Raw genomic sequence first — 12,736 nt, 5'->3', positions numbered from 1 at the left:
AAGCACTATATCCTAAATAGACAAATATTAACTCAAAAGAATTTATGCAGTTGATTGGACATCTTGTATAGAACTGCTCCAAAAGTATATGTATGTATATGTATATGTGTGTATACATATATATGTTTACTTTTTAATATATTTATAAGATATTGTATGTGTATATCTATGCTGACTATTTAGATAAAAATACATGTGTGTATTGCGAATGTATATATATATGTGCATATATATACACACACACACAAATGACATACAGGATATATGCATGCATCACTTTGCAGACTGATAAAGCCTTGAGGCCAAAACTGAATAGAAAAATGGCCTGAAACAAAGGTACATCTTTTAAAAATATTATTGTGGTCAAAGGGCAATTGGGTGGCACAAGAATAGAATGTTTGAGACAGGAGTCAGGAATTCAAATCTAGCCTCAGACTAACTGTGTGATCCTGGGTGAGTCATTTAATCCCATTTGTCTGTTTCCTCATTTATAAAATGAGCTGGAGAAGAAAGTGGATAGTAGCCCTGGTATGTTTGCCAAGAAAACTCCAAATGGGGTCACAATGAGTCAGATATGATTGAAAAATAACTCAACAAATTGTGGTCATACTATCTTATTACAAGTCCTCTGCACATAACTAAAATATTTCTCCTAGTACTCCATATTTTCTGAAACTGAGATTGTCAATGTTTTCATGACCTTACTACAAAGTCTCCTTGCTGCAACAAACTACCCATTTATTTGCCTGGCCTGTTAATTGTATAAAAACTTGTTGCTTGGAGCTCTTGGACAAGTTTTTATTTGAAATGCAGTTTCCCTGTCTTTTCTCTCTGAAGCTACTTGCCCATTCGCTTTTGGTTTCCTAACACACACCTTAAAACAATCAATAGCTATTTCCACTTGCTGTCTCTTGAGATTCCAAGTAGAAATGCAGCTTCTGACTCCTTTCTCTTCTCTCTTTTAGCTGCCCTTAAGATTTCAGACCCCTTGTGACTATTCACACCTTAATTTTTTGTGTTATTTCTTATTATTTCATCATTTCTTCTTCTGATCATGAAAGCTTACCAGTTGAATAAATTTCCAACCCAAAATAAATTCCTGTCTTTTTTTTCCTATTCACAGGATCACAGATCTTAAAGGGTAGAAAGTGCCATTAAGCCCCCATCTAATCCCATCCATACAAGAAAGAAATTTCTACTATAACATACCTGATAAATGGCCTTTCATACTCTGCTTAAAGATCTCCAATAAAGAGGAATAGATGACTTCTCAAGACAGCTTATTTCTACATTTGGACAGCTCTAATTGTAATCGAATAAATATTCATTTTTGCAAATAATATCAAGCATTTATACAAAACTTTAAGGTCTCAAAACATTTTACATACATACATCATCATATACACACACATATATTACTGCCCAAAATTTACTAATGAGGAAATCCAAGTGCACAGGGGTTGTGACTCTTCTGGTACCACAGAGCTATTAAATGTATGTAGCACTCTCGCTACATATCATCTTGGTCCCCCTCTTATTTTTCCTGCTCTTTGGGGTGAAACACAAGTCTGATTCTCCTTCCAAATGAAAACTCCTAAAAAAACTTGAACACACAGCTATCATGTCTCCCCTCTCTAAGCCAAACGTCCCCATGCCCTCTAACTGATGCTCATGTAACAGAGGCCTTCACCTTCCTTGGGTGGCCTCCTCTGGGCATTCTTTAGCTTACCTGTGTCCTTCCTCAACTATGATATACATAATTGAACACAATACTCCTGTAACCAGTTCTTCCATGTTATTAAGAATAAGATCAGAAATAGAATGTCTTTTATTCAATTCTACTACCTCATGAATCATAAAATTATCTTTAAGATAAGTCAAGAAATGAATAGATTCTCTGCTTTTGACTCTGAACCCTAAGAGATATCTGGATAATTGAAAAACCCCATCATGACTACAAAACGGCTTTGTGCAAGTCTTATGACTTGTTTTCCAAACTACTCATCTAGTACTTTATGTTCAAGTGCTCTGCAGTATAATCCAATGACAAAATGACTTCTGTTTTTCCTTCCTTTGATCTTTGAATATTCCCAATATTCTCTCTCATACATCCCCCCCTTGGGTTTCCTTATATGAATATTCTTCTTAATAGATAATGCTGCCCCACTAACCTTTCTTTTATACCCTTTTTTCTTTTTAATAAAGTATACCCATACAGAGCCATATGTTAGTCATTGATTTCATCTCACTGGATCTCACTGAAAAATAAATATAAGGGCAAAATTTCTGCCTTGCGTTAGATGTGGTCTAATCCCTCTTTGTTGCCTAAAATGCCAACATTTTTGTAGCAAAATTTGAAATTGGGGCCTTTATTGTTTCCTTTCTTAGGTTTTTTGAGTATTTCAAATGTTTTCCTTCTTCCTTCATTGAAGCTCCTTTTCCTGGTATCTAACTTGGTAGATTTACTTTGGCAGTTTTCTCACTTCCCTCCATCCCTTTTAGTTTCCTTACCTATAGATTTCACTTCTCTTTTACTCCAATTTTATAAAAAAAAATCTTCTAACAAATAGTTGGAAATGGAAGAAAGCGTTTCTGCTGACATCTTTATAACAAAGCACAGACATAATCAAGGATTAAAAGGGAATACTTTACAAGAGAAAGAGAAATAGCCTCTATTTTCTAAAATTAGGACATCACTTTAAAATAGTGCCTGCTGGAAGTGGAGATTAGAACCCAATAGATTCCTAATTCTGCTACAGAAAATATCCTGGGTGAATGGAAGACTTGCTTTAGCTTTATGTATCACGATTGTATAAGCTCATTTGAGGTTCCTCAGTATATCAGTTTCTCAAAGGATTAAATGAAGATCTTGCCTATCACAGAAAAGTCACTGACTTTTTTCAAATATATTTTCATATATTTTGTTTTTGTGTCCTCAAGTTGTTTTATTGCATTTGGGAGAGAGATTTTAACATGGTTCTGCTACATAAAAGCAATTGAAATGCGAATTAAAGGCAAAGTAGCAAGGGAATTTTTATTTTTATTTATTTTAGGGAACAAATAGACTTAAAGAGAGATTGCCTAAGAATGCATAGGAAGTAGGGGGGAAAGGCAAAGCCTGAGAAGGCTACTGAAAAAAAAAAAAGAATAAGTATGAGGTTGAGGACAGAAATAAAATTTTTAAAGAGGCAATGGATGCAAGGAATAGTACAGTAGATAAAAAAAGATTTCCCTATATTCCTATATCCCTCCTCAGAGTCTTTCCAAACTGGAATCAAACAAAATGAATAATGAAACAAAGCCAACTTAATTGTCAAATATTTCAAAGAATATTGGATGATTTTTAAAAATTATTCCAAATTTTACAAAACAAGGATTTCTACATACAAAGAAAAAGAAGATTGTACACACATGAAATCACAAATCTCTTAGATGTTTAGCTTGCTTTTCTTCATATCTTCATAATAAATCCTGTCCACAAGTGTCCCAGCCCCTTCTCATCCTCCCAGCATCACAAGAAGATATTTTCTGGGAGACCAACATGTACATATAAATTAAGTCTTTCATGTTTTACAATTCTGTTCACTTTCTGGAGGTAACATTCAGTTTATTTTTCTAGAATTAATTCTGTGGCTGTATAAAATGTTCTCTTGGTTTTATTTACTTCCTTGTAGTGCTTTCCAAGTTATTTTTTTTTTAATCAGTTTGCAGGAGTCTCTCATCACAATCACTTACCACAATTTGTCTAGCCATTCTCCAAATGATGGACATCACCTCAGTTCCCAATTCTTTGCCACCATAAAGATAACTGCTATAATATTTTAGAACAGATGGGTTCTTTTCCTTTTCCCAAATCTCTTTGGGAAACATCTAGCAATTGTATTGCTGAGTCCAAGTGTATAGATACAGCTTTATAACTCTGGGGGTGTAATTCCAAACTGCTCTCCAAAATGGTCAGGCCCTCATCCCTCCGCATCCCCTCCAATATTTGTAACTCTGCCCTTCCATCATTCTAGCCAATCTGATGGTGTGAGTTGATATCCTAGAGCTACCCAGATTTGTATTTCTCCAATCAGTAGTGACCCTGAGCACTTTCTCATATACCTATACGTGGTTTTGATATCTTCATCCAAAAATAGTCTCCATATCTTTTGCCCATTTATTATTTGGGAATGACTCTTATTCTTATAAATTTGACAGTGTTTTCTATACATTTCAAACATGAGACCTCTATCCAACAGGCTGTTCACAAAAATTCTCAACTTTTTGCTTTCCTTCCAATCTTGACAGTATTTGTTTTATTTGTACAAAACCTTTTTAATTTAATGTACTCAAAATTATCCATTTTATATTTCACAAGGCTCTCTATTTCTTCTTGACTTATAAATTCTTTTTCCTATCCATGAACTTGATAAGTAGTATGTTCTCTGTAATTCTAGTTTATCTCCTTTTATGTCTAGATCTTGTATCCATTTTGATCTTATCTTAATGAATTGTGTCTACACCTAGTTCCTGCCAAATTAGCCTCCAGTTGTCACAGCAATTTTTATCAAATAATGATTTCTTATCCCCAAAACCTGCATCTATGCTTTTGTCAAATACAAGATTTATAACTTCTGTTTATTGCATGTCTGTTCTGTTCTACTGATCTACTTTAGCCAGTATCAGATAGTTACTGTATCAGCACTATAGAGTATCAGATAATTACTGCTAAAATCTGGTACTGTAAGACCTCCTTCCTCTATGGTTTTATTGTAATTAATTCTTTTGCTTTTGTTCTTCCAAATGAATTTTGTTATTATTTTTTCATTCAATAAAATAATTTTTAGTAATGTAACTGGGATGGCATTGAGTAAATTAATTGGGTAGAATTGCCATTTTGATTATATTGCCTCAGCCCATCCATGAAGAATTGATATTTTTCTATTATTGAGATCTGAATTTGTGTAAAAAATATAAGTATATTCATGAAGCTCCTAGATTTGTTTTGGCAGAAATAATCCCAGGTATTGATTTCTATCCCTTCTTATATATAAAAATGCTGATGATATATGTGGGTTTATTTTATATCCTGCTACTTTAGTAAAATAGATAGTTTTTATTTTAGTAAATTAGATAGTTTCAATTAATTTTTGAATCTCTAGAGTTTTCCACATATAGCATCATGTCATCTACAATTTCTTTTATTGCTGTTGCTAGTATTTGTAATATTACATTAAATGTATGATTTTAGTAAATGAATTGGAGACGACATTGATTAGAAGTCTTCTAAGTAGCATTTTGTTTTACCAAGCCAGAAACTTTCTTTTTTTCCTTGAAATATGTCATCTAGATCTTTTTTTATTATAATTTTCAGAGAATTCAACAATTCTTTGGTTGCCTTTAAATTGTTTTCATGTCAATTGCTTTTTTACACTAGTTTTTTTTGCATTAGTTTTCTCTCTCAGTCTTTTGATTTTCTTAAATATTTTTTCTGTCTTTCTGATTGTAGTTTCTGTTCGTAGCTTAGTTTTCATGAAGTCTTTTTCTTTTTTTTAAACATTATTTTATTTGGTCATTTTCAAACATTATTCATTAGAAACAAAGATCATTTTCTTTTCCTCCCCTCTCCCACTACCCCTCCCATTGGTGATGTGTGATTCCTCTAGGTATAACATGTGTCCTCGATCCGAACTCATTTCCATGTTATTGGTTTTTGCATTAGGTTGTTCATTTAGAGTCTTTCCTCCATCATATCCCCTCCACCCCTGTAGTCAAGCTGTTGCCTTTCCTTGTTGTTTTTGCTCAGAAGCTTTCTTATGTTCACCAAACAACATTCAGTTGTAAAGACAATGTGGTCCACTTTAGAAAATCATTTCCCCAAATCTGAATGTTCCCTTTTCACATTTTCATTGAAGATATCCTTAATGTACATGTAAATCATTCTTTAAAAATATTTAATAAAAATGAAAAAGGATATTCACAATTTTCCTTTTGAGAGTATTAATATTGCACATGATTTTTGTTTATATTAGTACTCTTCCCCTATTAAAGAAAATTGATGGGGGACAATAATCTGTTGCTTCTAATAATGTCTTCATAAATGAAACAACTTTTTGAGGGACTAAAGAGAATATTCATGACAGGAAAAAGAAAGAGGCTTTATTCTCTAATCCAAAGAATTATTTTTTAAATATGCTCTCACAAGAAAAGTAAAGCTAGAGAAATTCTAACTCATTTTCTCTCCTTTTTTCAGATTATTATGGGAATGCTTTGATAAAGATGTACAACAATGTGATGCTTTATTTCAAAATTGAAATCACAGATGTAGAAATTCTACATCAGTGGACTAAAGAAGACGACCGATGTTTAATTATAATTAACCCTTCTGAAGATCTATTTCTTCTGACTTTTAATCAAGGCACGACAACACTTTCAGAATATCCATTAGTGCTGGAACTATATAGTTCAACTTTTAAAAGTAATATTCAATGTCCATATATGTTGTTTGAAAGCAGCATTTATTTCAACAATGTCTATATGGATAAGAGAACTGAGTTGACATTTTGGTGTCAAGTGGTCTATCCTGAGAATTTAGGTCTATTTTCTATTGTGGAAGTCTATGGACCAAAAATATTAAAGGAGAAGAGAAGTACTTCATATGAAATAGCCTTGGGAATCTGCACTAAAAATCTGGTAATGTTTCAAATGTCTATCCCTTTACTTCTTCAAATAGATAATGTGATTCATAATTTCGTGTAATATCATTTTTCACTCATTCATTCAACAAACTTCATAAATAATATCTTGGTAAGCACCACACAAACCTATGATGCCCATCCATCATCTCCACTCCTACTAATAGGTAAGCAGCATAGAAAAATGGAATTTTATGGAAAGAAGGAAGGGTATATAAGAGTATATGTGTCTGGAAATAAGTAACAGAAGAGGGAAGATATCGGCATCTACCTACTTGTTAAAATAGGAGATATAAGTTCTTTTCCTAGCCTCAAGACTGCAGATGTTGTGACCTATGACCTTTTAGGAATAATATATCAAAACAGAGCATTATTATTATTCATTGTTATTATTATCATCATCACAATGGTGGCAAGAAACCTGAGCCAGAAATTCTCTCGCCAAAGGGCAAAGTCATAGAGATGGGAGAGTAATAAGTCTAATTTGTATGGACAAGTGCATAGTAATTCACAAATACTTCTTGACTCAATTTGTCTTCCCTATTATAATGTGGGCTCCATAAATATAGGAACTGTGTTACTTTTATATTTCTATCCCCAGCACTTTGAACAGAGTAAATACTAAATAAATGTTTTTTCATTCGTTCTTCTTTCACCCTACCTTGACCCTCCCCCTACTCTGTCTAATGCCCTCCATTCAACATCTATCCATTCTCTACTCCCCCTTACCTCAAATGAGGAAAGAGATTGTTGCCTCTTGCCCCACTGGAAAAATTTCTAGGTACAACTTTGCTTCAAATCTGTATCAAGACTACCCTCTTCCTGATTGTCTCTACAATTCTTTTTTTTTCCTTTTTTTTTAAACCCTTACCACCTTAGAACCAATCCTGTTTATTGGCTCCAAGGCAGAAGAGTGGTAAGGGTTAGGCAGTGGGAGTTAAAGGACTTGCCCAGGGTCACTCAGCTAGGAAGTGTCTAAGGCCAGATTTGAACCTAGGACTTCCCGTCTCTGGGCCTGGCTCTCAACCCGCTGAGTCACCCAGCTGCCCCCTCTACAATTCTTGAACTGGTACATAGGCTTCCCCTGCTTGATGCTTAGAATGGAAGTAGTAGCATACATACAAACAGATCTAGAAAATGCACCAGATAGCATCCTGATTGGGAAATTCAAGAAAAATTAGTGAGTCATTTTTCTAGTTAAGACAAATGAAATGTGAAAAGTAGATTCAAATGTTTCATAAAATTCCTCTCTAAACACTAGAACCCTTTTTCTTGTTGTTCAGTCATTTCATTTGTGTTCAACTCTTTGTGATCCCACTTGGGGGTCTTCTTGGCAGTGATCCTAGAGTAGTTTGACACTACCTTCTCCAGTTCATTTTACAGATGAAGAGTTTAGGCCAATGGGATTAAATGATTTATCAAGGGTCACATAGCTAGTAAGTGTGTGAAGTAGTTTTTTAGCAATACAACATACCTGATGGAACACTTTCCTGATGCCTTAATCCTATTTATCCCCAAGCTATGCCCAGTTCCTGACAAAAAGAGCAGCATCCTTGCCCAAAATAGCCCTAAAGGAACTGATATAAATTTGTGGCAAAATTGAAGAATGCATTATTCTTAAAGGGATGACTAGTAACTAATTAAATTGATAATTTATGAAATTAGGGAATGGGCACACCTAGTTCTTTGGAGATTTACTAGGAAAGACACTGATTGGCAATAGGAAATGAGGTAGCAATCACACATTTTTTATTAATAGAATTTATTTCCAGGTATCTTAGGCTCTCCCTCCCTCCCCACACCATAAAAGGCATCATCCAGGAAACAGATATGTATATATAGATTGTCTCTCAGTTCATTCTCTGCTGTTTATAATTGGTTCTACTCATTATCTCATGAAATTCTTTTCAAGTTTTTTTTTTAACTAACCTATTTATCATTTTTCATGGCCCAGGAGTGTTCTATCATAGCCACATATCACAAATTGTTTAGCTATTCCTCAATTTATGGACATTCTCTCAATTTCCAGTTCTTTGCCACCACAAAGATAGTTGCTAATAAAATATTTTGGAATATATAGGTTCTTTTCCTTTTTCTCTAGTCTACTTGGGAAATAGGCCCATCAATGGTATTGCTGGGGCCAAGGATACATAGCATTATAACTCTCTCGGCTTAAATCCATATTCTCCAAAATGAATGGATCAGTTCACAGTTCCACCAACAGTGTCCCTACTTTCCCACATCTCCAACATTTGCATTTTTCCCTTTTGTCATTTTAGCCACTCTGAGAGCTATTATTATATGATATGAGATGATACCTCAGAATAGTTTTGGCTTGCATTTCCCTACTCAGTAGTAATTGAGAGCATTTTTTTCATGTATCTTTATTTGGTTTTAATTTCTTTAACCAAAAATGTATGCCCATTTATCAATCATGGGATGGCTCATATGCTTATAAATTTGGCAAAGTTATTTTTATAATTTAGCTATGAAATCTCTATTCAAGAGATTATGAAAAATGTTCCCCAATTGTCCACTTTCCTTTGAGGCTTAACATTTTTTACGTGCACAAAATCTTTTCAATTTAATGTATTAAAAATTATCTATTTTATACCTCATAATGCTCTCAAGCATCTCTTGTTTATTCACAAATTCCTCTCCTATCCATAAATCTGATGTTCCCAGCTTATGAAATCTCCTTTTATACCTAGATATTGTATCCATTTTGATCTTAGTGAATGGTATAAGCTATTGGTCTGTATCTAGTTTCTGCCAAACTACTTTCTAACTATCCAAGCAATTTTTACCAAATAGTGATTTCTTATCCTAGTAGCATGGATCTACAAAGTTATTATAATATTTTGCTATTGTTTGTTATATGTCTGTTCTGCTTCATTGAGCTACCTTTCTATTTCTTAACCAGTACCAGATAGTTTTGATGATTCCTACTTTATAATACAGGTTAAAATCTGGTACTGCTAGACCTCATTCCTTTTTTTATTATTACTTCTTTTGATACTCTCGATCTTTTGTTCTTCCAACTAAATTTGGTTATTTTTTTCTAGCTCAAAGAGAATATTTTTTGGTAATTTGATTAGTTTAAAAACGCAAATAGATTAGTTTAGTTAGGATTGTCATTTTAATTATATTGGTTGTGCTCATCCATGTACAATTAATATTTCTCCAATTATTTAGATCTTACTTTATGCAAAAATGTTTTATAATTATGTTTATATAGTTTCTAGATTTGTTTTGGCAAGTATACTGCCAGATATTTTATTCTATCTGTGGTTATTTTAAATGAAGGGTTTATATCTCTTCTTATAGAACTTTGTTAGTGATATATAAAATGCTGGTTTATGTGTTTATTTTATATCCTACTACTTTACTAAAATTATTGATAGTTTCAACTATCAATTTGAACTTTTATTTAAAATTAAACTTTTTATTTGAACCTCTAAAATTTTCCACAAATACCATCATATCATCTACAAAAAGAGATAGACAATCACATTTTAAGCACAGAGAAGAATGAGGGTAATACGCAAATAAAGGTAAAGATAAAGGATACAGAGGGAGACAGCATGCGAATGAGGGAATGGGACTGTGAAGGGAGGTAGGCAGCATGAGAAAAAGGATAGGGAGCGGATGAGTAACTTATATAACCATGGATTGGAATTGGGAACACTCAAGAGCATGAACCCTCTAGGAGATGGAAGAGTACCAGTGGAGGCAGGAGTTTAAGATATACAGTTTCAGGGGAAAATAGATTAGCTCTTATCTATGCCATCTTGTTCATTTAATATATTCAAACCATCTCAAAATTATTGCTAAAACTTTAAAATGATCATCACCTTTTTGATGTTCTGCTGGTCTGAAAGTGTAGAGATCTGGAATTTGTCTGAATTTATATATCATCGGATTAGAACCCTAATTAAAATGACTATATAGTTTCTATTGATCCAGCATATATTACCAGAATATGAATTTTGGTTAATTAATGATACAGTTTATAAACTAAGCTCCTTTGATCTTTTGTGGTCCATGAATTTGTTGTTTGGTTTTTTTTTTAACCCTTGGAATTAGGCAATGGGGGTTAAGTGACTTGCCCAAGGTCTGAGGCCAGATATGAACCTAGGGCCTCCCATTTCTATGTTTGGCTCTCAATCCACTGAGCCACCCAGCTGCCCCCTGTTTGTTTTTTTAATAATATTTTCAGAACTAAACTTCAGTAGAATTGGTTTGCTTTGTAACCTTTGGCACATACATACATTTTAAAACATTCTGAGGGGGGTCCATAGTTTTTACCAGACTTATTTTTTTTTCAATTTTTTTCCATATTGTTCATTTTTGGAAGTGAGTAATCTTATAAAGCCAAAACCCCAAAACATAAACCCAAATAAACACTTGTAAAACCGTATGCTTTCATCTACCTTCTGGCAACAAGTTTTCTTCCTCTAGAGGGAGCTAAGCATTCTTTGTCCCAAATTCCTTGTCCTAAATCCCTCAGAATTGTCCTGGATCCTTGAATTGCTGAGAATATTTAAATCTATCACAACTGATCATCTCATAATATTGTTTTTACTGTGTACAATGTTTTCCTGGTTCTGCTTATTTACTCTCTACATCAGTCTATGAAGGTCTTTCCAGCTCTTGCTGAAATCACCTTTGTTCATCATTTCTTATAGCACAATAGTATTCCATCACCATAACATACCACAATTTGTTCAGCCATTCCCCAATTCAAGGGCCTCTCTTCTGTTTCAAATTCTTTGCCACCACAAAAAGAACAGCTGTAAATATTTTTGTAGAAGTAAGTCTTGTCCCTTTTTTGCTTATTTCTTTGGGATACCAACCTAGTAGTGGTATTATTGGACCAAAGGTTATGCATTCATTTTTAGCACACTGAGGTCCAAATTGCCCTCCAGAATGGTTGGATCAATTCACAGCTCTGACAGCAATGCATTAATATCCCAATTTTGCTACCTCCCCTCCAACATTTAACACTTTCCTTTACTGTCATATTGACTAATCTGATAAGTGTGAGTTGGTACCTCAGAGTTGTTTTAGTTTGCATTTCTCTAATCAAGAGGGAACATTTTTTTAAAATGACTATTGATAGCTTTGATTCCTTTATCTGAAAACTGCTTATTCATATCCTTTGATCATTTGTCAGTTGGGGAATGACTTCTGTTCTTATAAATTTGATTTATTTCTTTACATATTTTAGAAATGAGAACTTTATCAAAAACATTTGTTATAAAAATTTTTCCCAGTTTGATGTTTCCCTTCCAATTTTGGTTGCATCAGGGGTTTTTTTGTACAAAATTTGCAATATAGTCAAAATTATTTATTTTACACCTCTATCTCTTCTTTGATCATAAATTCTTCCCTTCTCCACAGATCTGTTAGGTAAACATTATATGTTTGCCTATGTTTACCTAATTTACTTATAATATCACCCTTTATGTCTAAATCATAAACCCATTTTGAGCATATCTTGGTATAGGGTGGGAGATATTAATCTAAACCTAATTTTGCCCTACTGTTTTCAATTTTCTCAGAAATTTTTGTCAAATAGTGAGTTCTTATCCTAAAAGCTAGGATCTTTGGGTTTATCAAACTCTGTTCCATTGATTCACCCTTCTGTTTCTTAGCCAATGCCAGATTGTTTGGATGACCACTGCTTTATAGTACAGTTCAAGATCTGGTACTGCTAGGCCACCATCCTTCACATTTTTTTCATCCGTTCCTTTGATATTCTGGACCTTTTGCTCTTCTAGATTTTATTTTCTCTAGTTATATAAAATAGTTTTTTGATAGTTTGATATGGCACTGAATAAGTAAATTAATTTATGTAGGATCGTCATCTTTATCATATTAGTTTGGCCTACCAATAAGTATTTCATGCTTTTCCAATTATTTAGCTCTAACTTTATATGTGACAAGTGTTTTATAATTGTGTTCATATAATTCCCATGTTTGCCTTGGCAAGTAGATTCTCAAATATTTTACAGCATCTAGAGTGATTTTAAATGCAATTTTCTTTTCTAACTCCT

General features: G+C 33.4%; 1 protein-coding gene across 12 annotated transcripts in view; it reads left to right on the top strand.

The window, feature by feature from the left end:
• CATSPERE (catsper channel auxiliary subunit epsilon) overlaps positions 1-12,736 on the top strand; it is a 211,963-nt gene that overhangs the window by 135,782 nt on the left and 63,445 nt on the right. For all 12 annotated transcript variants that reach the window (XM_056816069.1, XM_056816070.1, XM_056816066.1 and 9 more), the window contains one exon: positions 6,236-6,675. In XM_056816069.1, the coding sequence (XP_056672047.1) occupies positions 6,236-6,675 (440 nt within the window). The remainder of the gene's footprint in view (positions 1-6,235; positions 6,676-12,736) is intronic.

Source organism: Monodelphis domestica, chromosome 2, assembly GCF_027887165.1.
Source record: "Monodelphis domestica isolate mMonDom1 chromosome 2, mMonDom1.pri, whole genome shotgun sequence".
NCBI lineage: Eukaryota > Metazoa > Chordata > Mammalia > Didelphimorphia > Didelphidae > Monodelphis > Monodelphis domestica.
Note: the sequence above shows the minus strand (reverse complement) of the source record. Positions and strands in the feature narration are given on the sequence as shown.